The sequence below is a fragment of the Octopus bimaculoides genome, chromosome 29 (assembly GCF_046866305.1).
Source record: "Octopus bimaculoides isolate indiv1 chromosome 29, ASM4686630v1, whole genome shotgun sequence".
NCBI lineage: Eukaryota > Metazoa > Mollusca > Cephalopoda > Octopoda > Octopodidae > Octopus > Octopus bimaculoides.
In genome coordinates, this window is record NC_142956.1 from 17,750,197 (window position 1) to 17,765,196 (window position 15,000).

The 15,000-nt window shown below is 40.0% G+C and overlaps 1 protein-coding gene across 8 annotated transcripts in view; it reads right to left on the reverse strand.

Annotated features, from left to right (window-relative positions):
• The window catches only part of LOC106878083 (uncharacterized), a 92,767-nt gene that overhangs the window by 55,373 nt on the left and 22,394 nt on the right, over nucleotides 1–15,000 (reverse strand). For 6 of the 8 annotated variants that reach the window (XM_089344919.1, XM_089344916.1, XM_089344920.1 and 3 more), the window contains exons 2-7: nucleotides 14,647–15,000; nucleotides 10,895–11,003; nucleotides 9,715–9,827; nucleotides 8,460–8,538; nucleotides 7,158–7,314; nucleotides 3,833–5,991 (exon numbers count right to left, since the gene is read on the reverse strand). The exon at nucleotides 14,647–15,000 is cut by the window's right edge and continues 1,575 nt beyond it. In XM_089344919.1, coding sequence (XP_089201045.1) covers nucleotides 3,833–5,991; nucleotides 7,158–7,314; nucleotides 8,460–8,538; nucleotides 9,715–9,827; nucleotides 10,895–11,003; nucleotides 14,647–15,000 — 2,971 coding nt within the window. The remainder of the gene's footprint in view (nucleotides 1–3,832; nucleotides 5,992–7,157; nucleotides 7,315–8,459; nucleotides 8,539–9,714; nucleotides 9,828–10,894; nucleotides 11,004–14,646) is intronic. The other 2 variants (XM_089344921.1, XM_089344922.1) reach the window with 1 other exon arrangement.

The following is a 15,000-nucleotide window of genomic DNA, read 5'->3' on the forward strand; positions in this document are numbered from 1 at the left end:
CACCTTAGATACGCCGCATGGCTACAGCACCCCCACTGACACCCAAGGGGTAAAGGCACTTGTCAATGCTCCCACACAAGTATATATTTAGTCCACATTATTCCATCAGGACCATAGGGCCGGTTTCCTGGTCTTTCTTATTTCTTTATTACCCACAAGGGGCTAAACATAGAGGGGACAAACAAAGACAGACAAAGGAATCAAGTCGATTACATTGACCCCAGTGCATAACTGGTACTTAATTTATCGACCCTGAAAGGATGAAAGGCAAAGTCGACCTCGGCGGAATTTGAACTCAGATCGTAAAGACAGGCATAATACCGCTAAGCATTTCGCCTGGCGTGCTAACGTTTTTGCCAGCTCGCCACAATCCTGGTCTTTCCTCCATAGACAAGATGCTGGTCCATTGCAAGATTAGTCACTATTTACCATCCGAGCGAACGGAAGCAATGCGAAATGAAGTGTCTTGCTCAAGAACGCATTGCATCGCACGGTCCCAGGAATTGAAACCACGATCACAAAATCATGACTCCGACACCCAAACAACTAAGCCATGCGCTTCCACTATGTGTAAATAACTACTTAAAAATTCTGAAGGCATTCCATTCAGATAAACTTTAGAGCATACAGATTACCATGCATGGTGAAACCATTTGTTTTGATGTAGGCAAAAGACAATAGAGCTGTAAAATATAAATTCTACAGCCTAAAAATGTTCAATGCAGTCCTGCTTTGCTTAAAAATTAATCTAAGTCATTTCTATATTTTATAAATATAAATATATATATATACATACATACATACATACATACATAAATACACTCATACACGCATACATAAATATTTACATAATGTAGATAGCATTCAATGGGTACTTAGATATTTTATATAATGTACATTTAGATATAGATATGTGTATATATAAATATATATATATATAGATATGTATATATATATATAGATATATATATATATATAGATACGTATATATATATATAGATATGCATATATATAGATATGCATATATATAGATATAGATATGCATATATATAGATATAGATATGCATATATATACATATAGATATGCATATATATATATATAGATATGCATATATATATATATATAGATATGCATATATATATATATAGATATGCATATATATATATAGATATGCATATATATATATAGATATGCATATATATATATAGATATGCATATACATATATATATAGATATGCATATATATATATATAGATATGCATATATATATATATATAGATATGCATATATATATATATAGATATGCATATATATATATAGATATGCATATATATATATAGATATGCATATATATATAGATATGCATATATATATATAGATATGCATATATATATATAGATATGCATATATATATATAGATATGCATATATATATGTAGATATGCATATATATATATATATATAGATATGCATATTTATATATATAGATATGCATCTATATATATAGATATGCATATATATATGTATATATACATATATATAGATATGTATATATACATATATATATATAGATGCATGTAGATATGTATATACACATATATATATAGATGCATATAGATATGTATATATACATATATATAGATGCATATAGATATGTATATATACATATATATACATAGATGCATATAGATATGTATATATACATATATATAGATGCATATAGATATGTATATATACATATATATACATAGATGCATATAGATATGTATATATACATATATATACATAGATGCATATAGATATGTATGTATATATATATATACATATATAGATGCATATAGATATGTATATATACATATATATACATAGATGCATATAGATATGTATATATACATATATATACATAGATGCATATAGATATGTATGTATATATATATACATATATAGATGCATATATATATATATATATATATATATATATACATGCATATATATATAGATGCATATATATATATATATAGATGCATATATATATATATATAGATGCATATATATATATATATATATATATATATATAGATGCATATATATATATATATATACATGCATATATATATATATATAGATGCATATATATATATATAGATGCATATATATATATATAGATGCATATATATATATATAGATGCATATATATATATATATATATATATATATATATAGATGCATATATATATATATAGATGCATATATATATATATAGATGCATATATATATATATATATATATATATATATATATATATAGATGCATATATATATATATATAGATGCATATATATATATATATATATATATATATAGATGCATATATATATATATATACATATATATATATAGATGCATATATATATATATAGATGCATATATATATATATATATATATATATATATATATAGATGCATATATATATATATATATACATGCATATATATATATATATAGATGCATATATATATATATATAGATGCATATATATATATATATAGATGCATATATATATATATATAGATGCATATATATATATATATAGATGCATATATATATATATATATAGATGCATATATATATATATATAGATGCATATATATATATATATATAGATGCATATATATATATATATAGATGCATATATATATATATATAGATGCATATATATATATATATAGATGCATATATATATATATATAGATGCATATATATATATATATAGATGCATATATATATATATATAGATGCATATATATATATAGATGCATATATATATAGATGCATATATATATATATATATATATATATATGCATATATATATATATATATATATATATATATATATGGATAGATAGATATATATATATATATGGATAGATAGATATATATATATATGGATAGATAGATATATATATATATGGATAGATATGTATATATATATGGATAGATATGTATATATATATGGATAGATATGTATATATATATGGATAGATATGTATATATATATAGATATGTATGTATATATATAGATATGTATGTATATATATATAGATATGTATGTATATATATAGATATATATAGATATATATAGATATATATGTATATATATAGATATATATGTATATATATAGATATATATGTATATATATAGATATAGATATATATATAGATATATATATATATATAGATATATATATATATAGATATATATATATATATATATATATATAGATATATATATAGATATATATATATATATATATAGAGAGATATATAGATATGTATATATATTATAGAGACAGATATGTGCGTATATTTATATATATATATATATATATATATACACACTATATATATATATATATATAAATAAATAGATATTTATATATATGTGTGTCTGTATATATATGCATATATATTTATGTATAGATATATATATAGATATATATATTTATGTATATACATTTATAGATATGTATATTTATGTATAAATATATATATATATATATATATATATATACGTATGTGTATATATATGTATGTGTATATATATGTGTATATATATATATTTGTGTATATATACATGTGTGCATATATATATATATATATATATATATTTATGTGTATTTGTGTGTGTGTGTGTGTGTCTATATATATATACATATATATATATATATATATACATATACATATTAAATACACATACATATATATACATATATATATGACTCAAAGAACACATCGACAGAGAAAAGACGCTAATTTTCTTCATTCTCTTACCAGACGAGCGTGACCGTCCACGCCCTCTCCCTGTCACTGCTGTTGTGTCAGTCGAGTGGAGTGTGTCTCTGACTTCGCGGTGACGCTTGTCGGCTGAGGGAGAAATGTTGGCGGTGGTGGTGGTGGTAGTGGTGGCAGTGGCGACGGTGGTGGTAGCGATGGTGGTAGAAGTAGTAGTAGAAGTGGTAGTGGTGATGGTGGCAGTAGAAGTAGTAGTAATAGTAGTAGTAGTAGTAGTAGCAGCAGCAGCAGCGGCGGCAGCGGCGGCGGCGGCAGTACTAGCAGACGTGGCGGCAGCCGCTGCAACCAGACTTCCAGAGACTGCGATAGTTGATGATGATGATGGTGGAGGTGGTGGTGGTGGTGGTGTGGTGGTGGTGGTTGTTGATGCTGCTGTTGTTGTTGTTGTTGTTGTTGTTGCTGTTGTCGGTGCTGCTGCTGCAAGATCAGACTTGGAGGTAGAGGAGGCGGAAGAGTTGCGGTCCCGCCCTCTACCCCGACCCCTTCTGGACGGCGTCGGCGGCGGTGGTGGCGGGGGTTGTGATGGTGGTGGAGTTGGTGAAGACAATGGCGGTGGAGAATGAGCTGGTGGTGGTGGCGGTGGTGGTATTGGTGTTGGTGTTGGTTGTTGGTGGTGGTGGTGGTGGTGGTGGTGCTGCGATGGCGTCCGCGTCACCGGACTGTCCCGTGCCGTGGCCGTCGTCAGTGTCACGTCCCGGCTGCCCGCCCGAGTCGCCGCGGTGGCACACGTCGACGAGTGAGCCGCACGACGAGACGGGGTCACACCAGTTGTTGCCAATGCTGTGGCAGTTGTTGTTGTTGTTGTTGCTGCTGCTGCGGTGGTGGTGTTGGTGTTGGCGGCAGTGGTGACGGTAGACGGCGGTTTTACTGACGGAGACACGTGAGTCCTTTGCCGGTGAGTACCAGACTGCACTGACGACGAATGTGAACGAGAGGGAGGGGTAGGCGGGTGAGGAGGAGGAGGAGGAGGAGGAGGGGGCGGCGGCGGCGGGGGAGGCGGCGGCGGTGCAGTCAACGGCGACGCAGCAGGCACTGGGGCTGGTTCCGCGGCAGCAGCCGACACGACACCGGAAGCGGAGTCTGACGTTGCTGCCCCCCCTGCAGGGGTCGTACACGCATCATTGTTGGTGTTGTTGTTGTTGCCAGTGTTCCTAGCCCTGCGCATCCTGCGCGGCGGCGTGTACACGGGTATGTTACGTTTGCGGGATTCACCCTGGGCGGTGAACAGGTGCGAGAGGCCATCGAAAAGGCCCTTCAGCTGCCCGCTACCTGGCGGCCCCCCTGCTTTCTTCCGGCCCTTGCTCGCCTGCAACATGCGGGACTTGCGCAGCAACTTGCTGGCGGCCTGCTGCGAGTTACTCTGGCATTGTGAGTTTTGCTGCACAGCGGAGAGAGCTTTGTTCTGTATCTTTACACACGATGATGAAGAAGGAGAAGACGAAGAAGAAGAAACGGAAGTGACGGAAGGAACTGAAGAAGAAGAAGAAGAAGAGGTGGTGGTGTTGGTGGTTGTGGTGGTGATGGTGGCGTTGTTGGGGGCGAGAGCAAGAGCTGGCAGAACCGGGGTCATTGACAAGGAGGAAGAAGAGGAAGAAACGGAGGTGTTTGTGTTACAGGTGTTCAACGACACGCGAGATTTACGTTTGTTTGAAGGGGTGAAGAAACGGGAGAGGCCATCAAACAGCCCCTTCGGCTTGCTACTGTTCAGCTTGCTGTCGAGCGACGACGACGAAGGCGGCGGCACGGTCGGGTCCGCCTGGTCCCGGCCAGCGTTCTCCAGCTCGTCGCTCTCCGATGATGAACAGTGTCCACCATTTTGCTGAAGAGGGGGTACTTTACCAGGATGTGTTGGATGGTGGTGGTCGTGGTTGGAGAGCTGGCCCTTGTCGCTCACAGATGCACCGCTGCAACTGTTCAACGTAGACGACCTCCTGCTCTTCGTACTTCTCTGGGCCTTTAGTCGAGCACCTGCAGTCCCCCTTCGTGTGACCGGTGGAGTTGATGCTGCTGTTGTTGTTGTTGTGGTGGTTGCGGTTGCTGCTGCTGCTGCTGTCGTTGCGGCAGGTACTGTCTGCTGCTGCTGCTGCTGCTGTTGCTGCTGCTGCTGTTGTGTGGGTAACCGTGGACAAGTGTACTGCCTGAAGAAGGTCAAGACATAGAATTAATTAGGATGACCATCAAAAATAGCGACAAAACAGTAAGCTAATTAAAACAACACAGAATCCCACAAACAAGGCCAAATACACGTCACACAGCTCTTAGAATACATAGACAGCTTCTGCACACACACAACACAAAGCCCTTCATAAGGAGCACACACACACACCTCTCACCCCTTGGACACCCCTCAGGAAAGTACCCTTGCGCACACATCATCCACAAGCCCCCGTACAAACCACACACAGCTTCCATGTACATACCACCACAAAGCCCTTACCCTTATACACAGCTCCTATATATATCATATCGAAACACTATATATACAGTACACACAGCCCCGGTATACATCAAAACAGTACCCTTACACAACCTCTCTCTCTCTGTATGTATGTATGTATGTGTATATATATATATATATATATATATATATATATATTTCTATATATATATATATACTCTTTTACTTGTTTCAGTCATTTGACTGCAGCCATGCTGGAGCACCGCTTTTAGTCGAGCAAATCGACCCCAGGACTTATTCCTTGTAAGCCCAGTTCTTATTCTATCGGTCTCTTTTGCCGAACCGCTAAGTTACGGGGACGTAAACGTACCACCATCGGTTGTCAAGCGATGTTGGGGGGGGGGGGGGGGGGGGGGGGGACAAACACACACATATATACATGTATACGACGGGCTTCTTTCAGTTTCCGTCTACCAAATCCACTCACAAGGCTTTGGTCGGCCCGAGGTTATAGTAGAAGACACTTTCCCAAGGTGCCACGCAGTGGGACTGAACCCAGAAGCATGTGGTTGGTAAGCAAGCTACTTACCACACAGCTACTCCTGCACCATATATATATATATATATATATATATATATATATATATATACATATATATATATATAAACACAGCCCCTCATCATTATCACCATTTAACGTCTGTTTTCCATGCTGGCATGGGTTGGACAGGTTGACTGAGGCCTGGAGAAACAGCAGGTACACCAGGCTCATATGTATATATCGAAATACTACCCTTGTATACAGCACACACAGCCCCTATATATCGAAATACTACCCTTGTACACAGCATACATAGCCCCTAAATACTTCATAACATACCCGTATATACTGTACTCATGACTTACCTCAATGAACTGTTCTTTGTAGTGGGTCGTAGGTTGACTCTATCAATGCCATTCCTGACTGGTTTTGGACTGTTCCTTGTTACCTTTGCCACCACATCACTCTCCCTTCTCCCCCGCTTAATACTCCGAGGATCACAGATTTTACAAATCCACGCACCTACAAACAGAGAAACATATTCGAGCATTTACTTTTTGAAGAAACAAAAGGTGGCTGTGCAGCCATACAGCTGTCTAGAAACAGCAATCATATCTTCCCCCAATCACACCCTTTTGCTAAATATTTCTCTTGAAATGCATTGCCTTTGTTTCAATTCATCATCATCATCGTTTAACGTCTGCTTTCCATGCTAGCATGAGTTGGACGATTTGACTGAGGACTGGTGGAACCAGATGGCGACACCAGGCTCCAATCTGATCTGGCAGAGTATCCACAGCTGGATGCCCTTCCTAACGCCAACCACTCCAAGAGTGTAGTGGGTGCTTTTACATGCTACCGGCACGAGGGCCAGTCAGGCGGGTACTGGCAACGGCTACGCTCGAAATGGTGTATTTTACGTGCCACCCGCACAGGAGCCAGTCCAGCGGCACTGGCAATGATTTCGCTCGAATGTCTTTTCATGTGCCACTGGCACAAGTGCCAGGAAGGCGACGTTGGTAACGATCACGCTGGCACTATTTACGTGCCACCAGCACAGAAGCCAGACAGCTGCTCTGGCAACGATCACGCTCAGATAGTGCTCTTAGTGCTCCACTGGTACAGGTGGCATCAAAAGGGTTAAACAGAGGACACATTAGATATTGTAATCTTAATAAAATATTTTTAATTGTCAGTTCTAGAAGAATGGTCGGCACCCAGAGCCTTCTTAGGTCCTCCAGTACCTGACGTTGATCTTTTTAAGGTGCCACCGATATCAGTAAAAGCAGTAAATAATAATTATGGTTTCAAATTTTGGCACAGGACAACCTGTTTTTTGAGAGAAGCTGGAAGGTGATTACATCATCATTTAACACCCTCCTTCTATGCTGGTATGGGTTGGACAGTTTGACAGGAGCTGGCTAGGCAGAAGACTGCACCCGTCTTATGCATATCGACCCAATACTTGACCGGAGCTAATTTTTTCAACCCTGAAGGGATGAAAGGCAAAGTCAACCTCGGTGGATTTGAACTGACTCCACAAGATGCTGAGACGCATTTTTACCCAGCATGCTAAGAGTTCGGACAGCTCAGTGTCATATTGACAATAATGATGATGAAGATAATGAAGAAAATAAAAGCCTTAACCAATTAGAGAGTTACATTACCTTTAGGCGCTCTGTGAAGTGGGGGATCACAGCATTCCATGTGGAAACCTCGGTCACATGAATCACAGAATAACATATCCTGAAGCAAAGAAAACAACATCATAAAACAGGAAGAACACAAACATAAGTACACACACACACACACACACACACACATATACATAAATATACATCATCATCATTTGATGCCCATTTTCCCTGCTGGCATGGGTTGGATGGTCTGACAGGAGCTGGCAAGCCAAAGGGATGCAACAGGCTCCAATTGTCAGTTTTGGTATGACTTCTATGGATGGATGCCCTTCCTAACACCAACCACTTCACAGAGTGTGCTGGGCGCTTTTGATATGGCACAAGCACAGGCTCCCTTCACATGGCGCCAGCACGGGTGCCGTTCACGTGACACCAGCATGGGACCCATTCACTTGGAACCAGCAATGGATGCCATTCAAGTGACACCAGCAGGGGTCCCATTCACGTAGCTCCAGCATAGGTGCCAGTCACATAACTCCAGCTCGCGTGCCATTCACGTGGCGCTATTAACATGGTGCTAGCACAGGTGCTTTTCACTTGCCCAAGGTGCCACTGCATGGCACCTTCGGAAAATGTCTTCTGCTATAGCCTCGGGCCGACCAAAGCCTTATGATCGGCTGATGGAAACTGAAAGAAGCCCGTTGTATGTATATATGTATGTGTATGTGTCTGTTTGTCCCCCCAACATCACTTGACTACCGATGCTGGTGTGTTTACGTCCCTGTAACTTAGCGGCTCAGCAAAAGAGACCGATAGAATAAGTACTAGGCTTACAAAGAATAAGTCCTGGGGTCGATTTGCTCGACAAAAGGCGGTGCTCCAGCATGGCCACAGTCAAATGACAGCAACAAGTAAAAAATAAAAACATAAAATATATATATATATACACACACACATATATATATATACACATATATATATATATATATATATATATATATACACACACATTAACATTGACTGCATGGCACCTTGGGCAAGTGACTTCTACTACAATCTCAGGTCGACCAAAGCCTTGTGAGTGGAGTGGACTTGATAGACAAACTGAAAGAACCCCCACTGCTTGACAACCGGATTTGGTTTGTTCACATCCCTGTAACTTAGTCGTTTGGTAAATGGTACCCCAGCATGGCCACAGTCAGATGACTGTGCAGGGGTTATCTGAACCAAGGGCAGAGAGTACAACTGATGAAGAGTGAAAGGTAAAAATGCCGATGGAACCAACCTCTTTTCCTGATTTCCCACAAAAAGAACATATTTTACATTCTATACACTGCCAACGTAACATCTTCACTTTCGATGTCAGATCTGCGGAAAATTTCAAACAAGATGGGTGACCTGCAACGACAAAAAGAAAAAGAAAAGAAAAACTTTATTAAACACAATTAACGTGATTACAGGTACAGGTATGGCTGTGTGATGAGAAGTTTGCTTCACAATCGCATGGTTCTGGGTTCAGTCCCATGGCATAGAACCATAAGCTAGTGTCTTTCGCTATAGCCTCAGGCCAACCAAAGCCTTGTGAGTGGATTTGGCAGGCAGAAACTGAAAGGAAAGGTGGCAAGCTGGCTGAAACGTCAGCGCGCCAGGCGAAATGCTTAGCGGTATTTCGTCTGCCGCTACGTTCTGAGTTCAAATTCCGCCGAGGTCAACTTTGCCTTTCATCCTTTCGGGATAAATTAAGTACCAGTTACGCACTGGGGTTCAATGTAATCGATTTAATCCCTCTGTCTGTCCTTGTTTGTCCCCTCTATGTTTAGCCCCTTGTGGGCAATAAAGAAATAAGAATCGTTAGCATGCCAGGCAAAATGCTTAGTGGTATTTCGTCTGCTGTTACGTTCTGAGTTCAAATTCCGCCGAGGTCAACTTTGCTTTTCATCCTTTCGGGATAAATTAAGTACCAGTTACGCACTGGGTCAATGTAATCGATTTAATCCCTCTGTCTGTCCTTGTTTGTCCCCTCTTTTTTTTAGCCCCTTGTGGGCAATAAAGGAATAAGAAACTGAAAGAAGCCTCTTGTGTGTGTGTGTGTGTGTGTGTGTGTGTGTGTGTGTGTGTGTGTGTGTGTGTGTGTGTGTGTGTGTGTGTTTGTGTGTGTGTGTTTTTCCTTTCCCTTTTATGCGAACTGTCAAATGTAGCCCAAACACCCTGTGGTTCTGGGCACACTATGTCTGGACATTGGGATGATCAAGGGTATCACAGCTTCGATCAACACTCAGCTGGGTAACAGCTGACCCCGGGTTAAACAACAGCAACAAAGATTACACGAGATAATGTAATCACGTGAGACATCAGGCATGAATGAATGAATGAATAAATAAATAAATAAGTAAATAGGTCCTTCGGATGAAGTTTGAGATTGGGGTTGGACAACAGCAACAAGGGGTCAAAGAAGCGATACTTACCACTATTGCCACAATCAGCACAGGAGATCAATTCCTCCGGAATGCTATCTCTGTTCTGCTCCACAGTTCCCAAACAAAAGCTACAAAGGGGAATTGGTAACGCTCTCTTCTGTAAGAAAAAAAAAAATTTTTAATTTAAAAAATATTTAGTGAATTATCCAAAACTAGCCATCATCATCATCATCATCATTTTAATGTCAACCTTTCCCATGCTTGCAGAAATTTGATGGAGTATACTAAGGCAGATTTTCTACGGCCGGTTGAGCACTTGGGTTGATGTAATTGACTAGCCCACCCACGCGAATTCCAGGCCTTGTGCCTATAGCAGAAAGGTTTATTATTACTACTATTATTCTTTTACTTGTTTCAGTCTTTTGACTGCGGCCATGCTGGAGCACCGCCTTTAGTCGAATCAAATCAACTCCCAGCACTTATTCTTTTGTAAGCCAAGTACTTATTCTATCGGTCTCTTTTGCCGAACCGCTAAGTTACGAGGACCTAAACACACCAGCATCGGTTGTCAAGCGATGTTGGGGGGACAAACACAGACACAGCACATATACACACACACATACATATATATATATATACATATATATGATGGGCTTCTTTCAGTTTCCGTCTACCAAATCCACTCAAGGCTTTGGTCAACCCGAGGCTATAGTAGAAGACACTTGCCCAAGGTGCCACACAGTGGGACTGAACCCGGAACCATGTGGTTGGTAAGCAAGTTACTTACCACACAGCCACTCCTGTGCCTATTAGTGATTTAATTAGAGAAAGAGGTCTTGGACTTCGATAAAGAAATTGGAATATCTTAGTGCATCTGTACACACAAACAAGCTATCAGGACCATATTTAAGAGATGAGGAATTATGCACATTATGTACATTATGCCTTTCCTAATGCCAACTACTCCGAGAGTGTAGTGGATGCTTTTATGTGCCACCGGCACGAGGGCCAGTCACACGGTACTGGCAACGGCCATGCTCAAAATGTTGTTTTTTACATGCCACCTGCACAGGAGCCAGTTCAGCAGCACTGGCAACAACCTCGCTCGAATGTTTTTTTCACATGCCACCGGCACAAGTGCCAGTAAGTGGTAATGGGTAAAGTCGCCCTTCAGTCATAAATGACCATGGGATTGCACCTAGAAAGTTCCCCTCCAAGGCAGAAGTCCGAGCAAGGTTGTTTACGGAAGACCAGCAGTCGCCCATGCATACCAGCCTCCCATCGCTATGCCATTATATGTACATGGGCTAAAGGGTAAAGGTGCCCTTCAGTCATAAATGACCATGGGATTGCACCTAGAAAGTTCCCCTCCGAGGCACAAAACTAGACAAAGCTGTCTATGAAAGACCAGCAGTCGCTCATGCATCCCGCCCTCCCCTCGCCATGCCACTGATGTTATCCAAGGGAAAGGCAAAGGGGCCGATACAGTTTGGCACCAGTGAGGAGTCACAACTCATTTCTACCGTTTAGTGAACTGGAACAACATGAGATAAAGTGTCTTGCCTAAGAAAACAATACAGAGCCAGGTCCAGGAATCGAACTCACTACCCCATGATTGTGAGCCCAACATTCTAACCACCTAGCCATGTGCCTTTACTGAATGTGAGCCCAACACTAACCAAATACTATTAGTAAAATGCAGAAAACATATTCACTAATTTATGCTTTATAAAATACACAAAAACACACATTTTAAGGCAATTAACAGTTAATTTAAGAGAACATAAGTTTTATAGCATTTAAAATACCAAATGTAATTATATTATTTATATGGCGTAGGAGTGACCGTGTGATAAGTAGCTTGCTTACGAACCACATGGTTCTGGGATCAGTCCCACTGCGTGACACCTTGGGCAAGTGTCTTTCAACTATAGCCTCAAGCCGACCAAAGCCTTGTGAGTGGATTTGGCCACAGCTCTCAAGCTGAAACAATAAAATATACACACACACACACACAACAGTCTTCTTTCAGTTTCCACCTACAAAACCAACCCACAAGGCTCTGGTCAGCATGAAACTAAAGTAGAAGACAAAGTGCCACAGAGTTGGACTGAACCCAGAACCACGTGGCTGGTAAGCAAGCTTCTTACCACACAGCCACTCCTCTCATATATATATATACACATACATACATACAAAAATATACAAATATATATATACAAACACACACACACACATATACATATATACACACACACACATATATACATACAAAAATATACAAATATATAGAGAGAGAGAGAGAGAGAGAGAGAGAGAGAGAGAGAGAGAGAGAGAGAGAGAGAGAGAGAGAGAGAGAGAGAGAGAGAGAGAGAGAGAGAGAGAGAAAGAGAGAGAGAGAAAGAGAGAGAGAGAGAGAGAGAGAGAGAGAGAAAGAGAGAGAAAGAGAGAGAGAGAGAAAGAGAGAGAGAGAAAGAGAGAGAGAGACACACACACACACACATATATAGATTCATATAGCCATACACACACACACACACGTGTCTGATGCATGCACATACACACACACATCTACAAATATCCACACATGTGCATCCAGTCATCCGTAGCTACAGACACGGATGCACAAACGTTTCCAGACCCAAAACGCCTCATGTACACAAACACACACACACACACACACACACAGAGGCAATACTACTCAGCCACATACAGGATCATATCAATGTTGACTGATAACACGACTGGATTAGTCATCACGGAGGCTAACAACAGAAGACCCATTCACAACATGTTGATGACTGGGGCTTTAGCCAATCAGTGGACAAGCCCCTTCTGCCCAATCCACCTTTTTTTTTTTTTATCCTGGCAAGGAAAAAACAAAATCTAAGGAAGATATTATTTATATCCTACTATATAATGATCAAGCCATATTGTATGTAGAAAGGTGACAATAGTTTTGATGAATAATAATAAAGGGTGTGTAGAGATAACTGGAGCTGTTTGGATATAGGAAGAGTTAGTTCAGTAAAGTGTGTGTGAGAGAGAGAGAAAGACAGAGAGAGAGAGAAAGACAGAGAGAGAGAGAAAGACAGAGAGAGAGAGAAAGACAGAGAGAGAGAGAAAGACAGAGAGAGAGAGAGAGATCTAATTGACAGAGGGCTAGAGACAGACAAAGTGGTAGACTTAGTGAGCAAGCTGAAGGAGAGATAGACAGAGAGAGAGAGAGATCTAATTGACAGAGGGCTAGAGGAGACAGACAAAGTGGTAGACTTAGTGAGCAAGCTGAAGGAAAGAGAGAGAGACAGACAGACAGAGATAGAGAGACAGAGAAAGATAGAGAGAGAGTGATAAAGAGAGACAGAAAGACACAGAGAGAGAGTGATAAAGAGAGACAGAAAGACACAGAGAGAGAGACAGAAAGAGAGAGAGACAGAAAGACAAAGTGATAGACTTAATGAGTCAGCTGAAGGAGAGAGAGAGAGAGACAAAGCCAGAGAGAGAGAGAGAGAGAGAGAGAGAGAGAGACAAAGCCACAGAGACAGGCAGACAGAGAGAGAGAGAGAGAGAGAGAGAGAGAGTTCAAAGAGAGAAATCTAGTGACAAAGGGCTAGAGAGAGAGAGAGAGAGAGAGAAAAAGTGGTAGATTTATTGAGAATGAGCTGATGGAGAGAGAAAGAGACAGAAAGAAAGGAAAAGAAACAAAATGAGAGAGAGAGAGAGAGAAAACCCACAGAAAACCGAAAAACAATTTAGCAATTAGAATGTGTGCAAGAATAGAAATGAAGGTGAGCTCTTACCTTGCAGGCCCTGGTAGGGAATGTGAGTAATGGTGTCTCGCTTCTGATTGACGTCTCATCATCAAAGTGTGATTGGGTTACACTGCCACCCTCGCTGCTACCTTCCACAGAATCGGATTCTACACTGGCGCTGTTGTAACCAACTTTGACAAGGCGTCCATCCTGCACCAGCTGGCCAGTCTTCACCCCCTTTTTCAGCCAAAGTCGCAGCTGCTGATTCAAGTTCACCCCTTCCGTCAGCTCGACGTTGTAGCTGCGGCAAATGTACTTCTCAATGTTGTGCAAGCTCGAGCCGCCGATCTCCCCGAGCTCCTTGACTGAGCGGGCGATCAGCTTCACCAGCTCGGTGCCCCG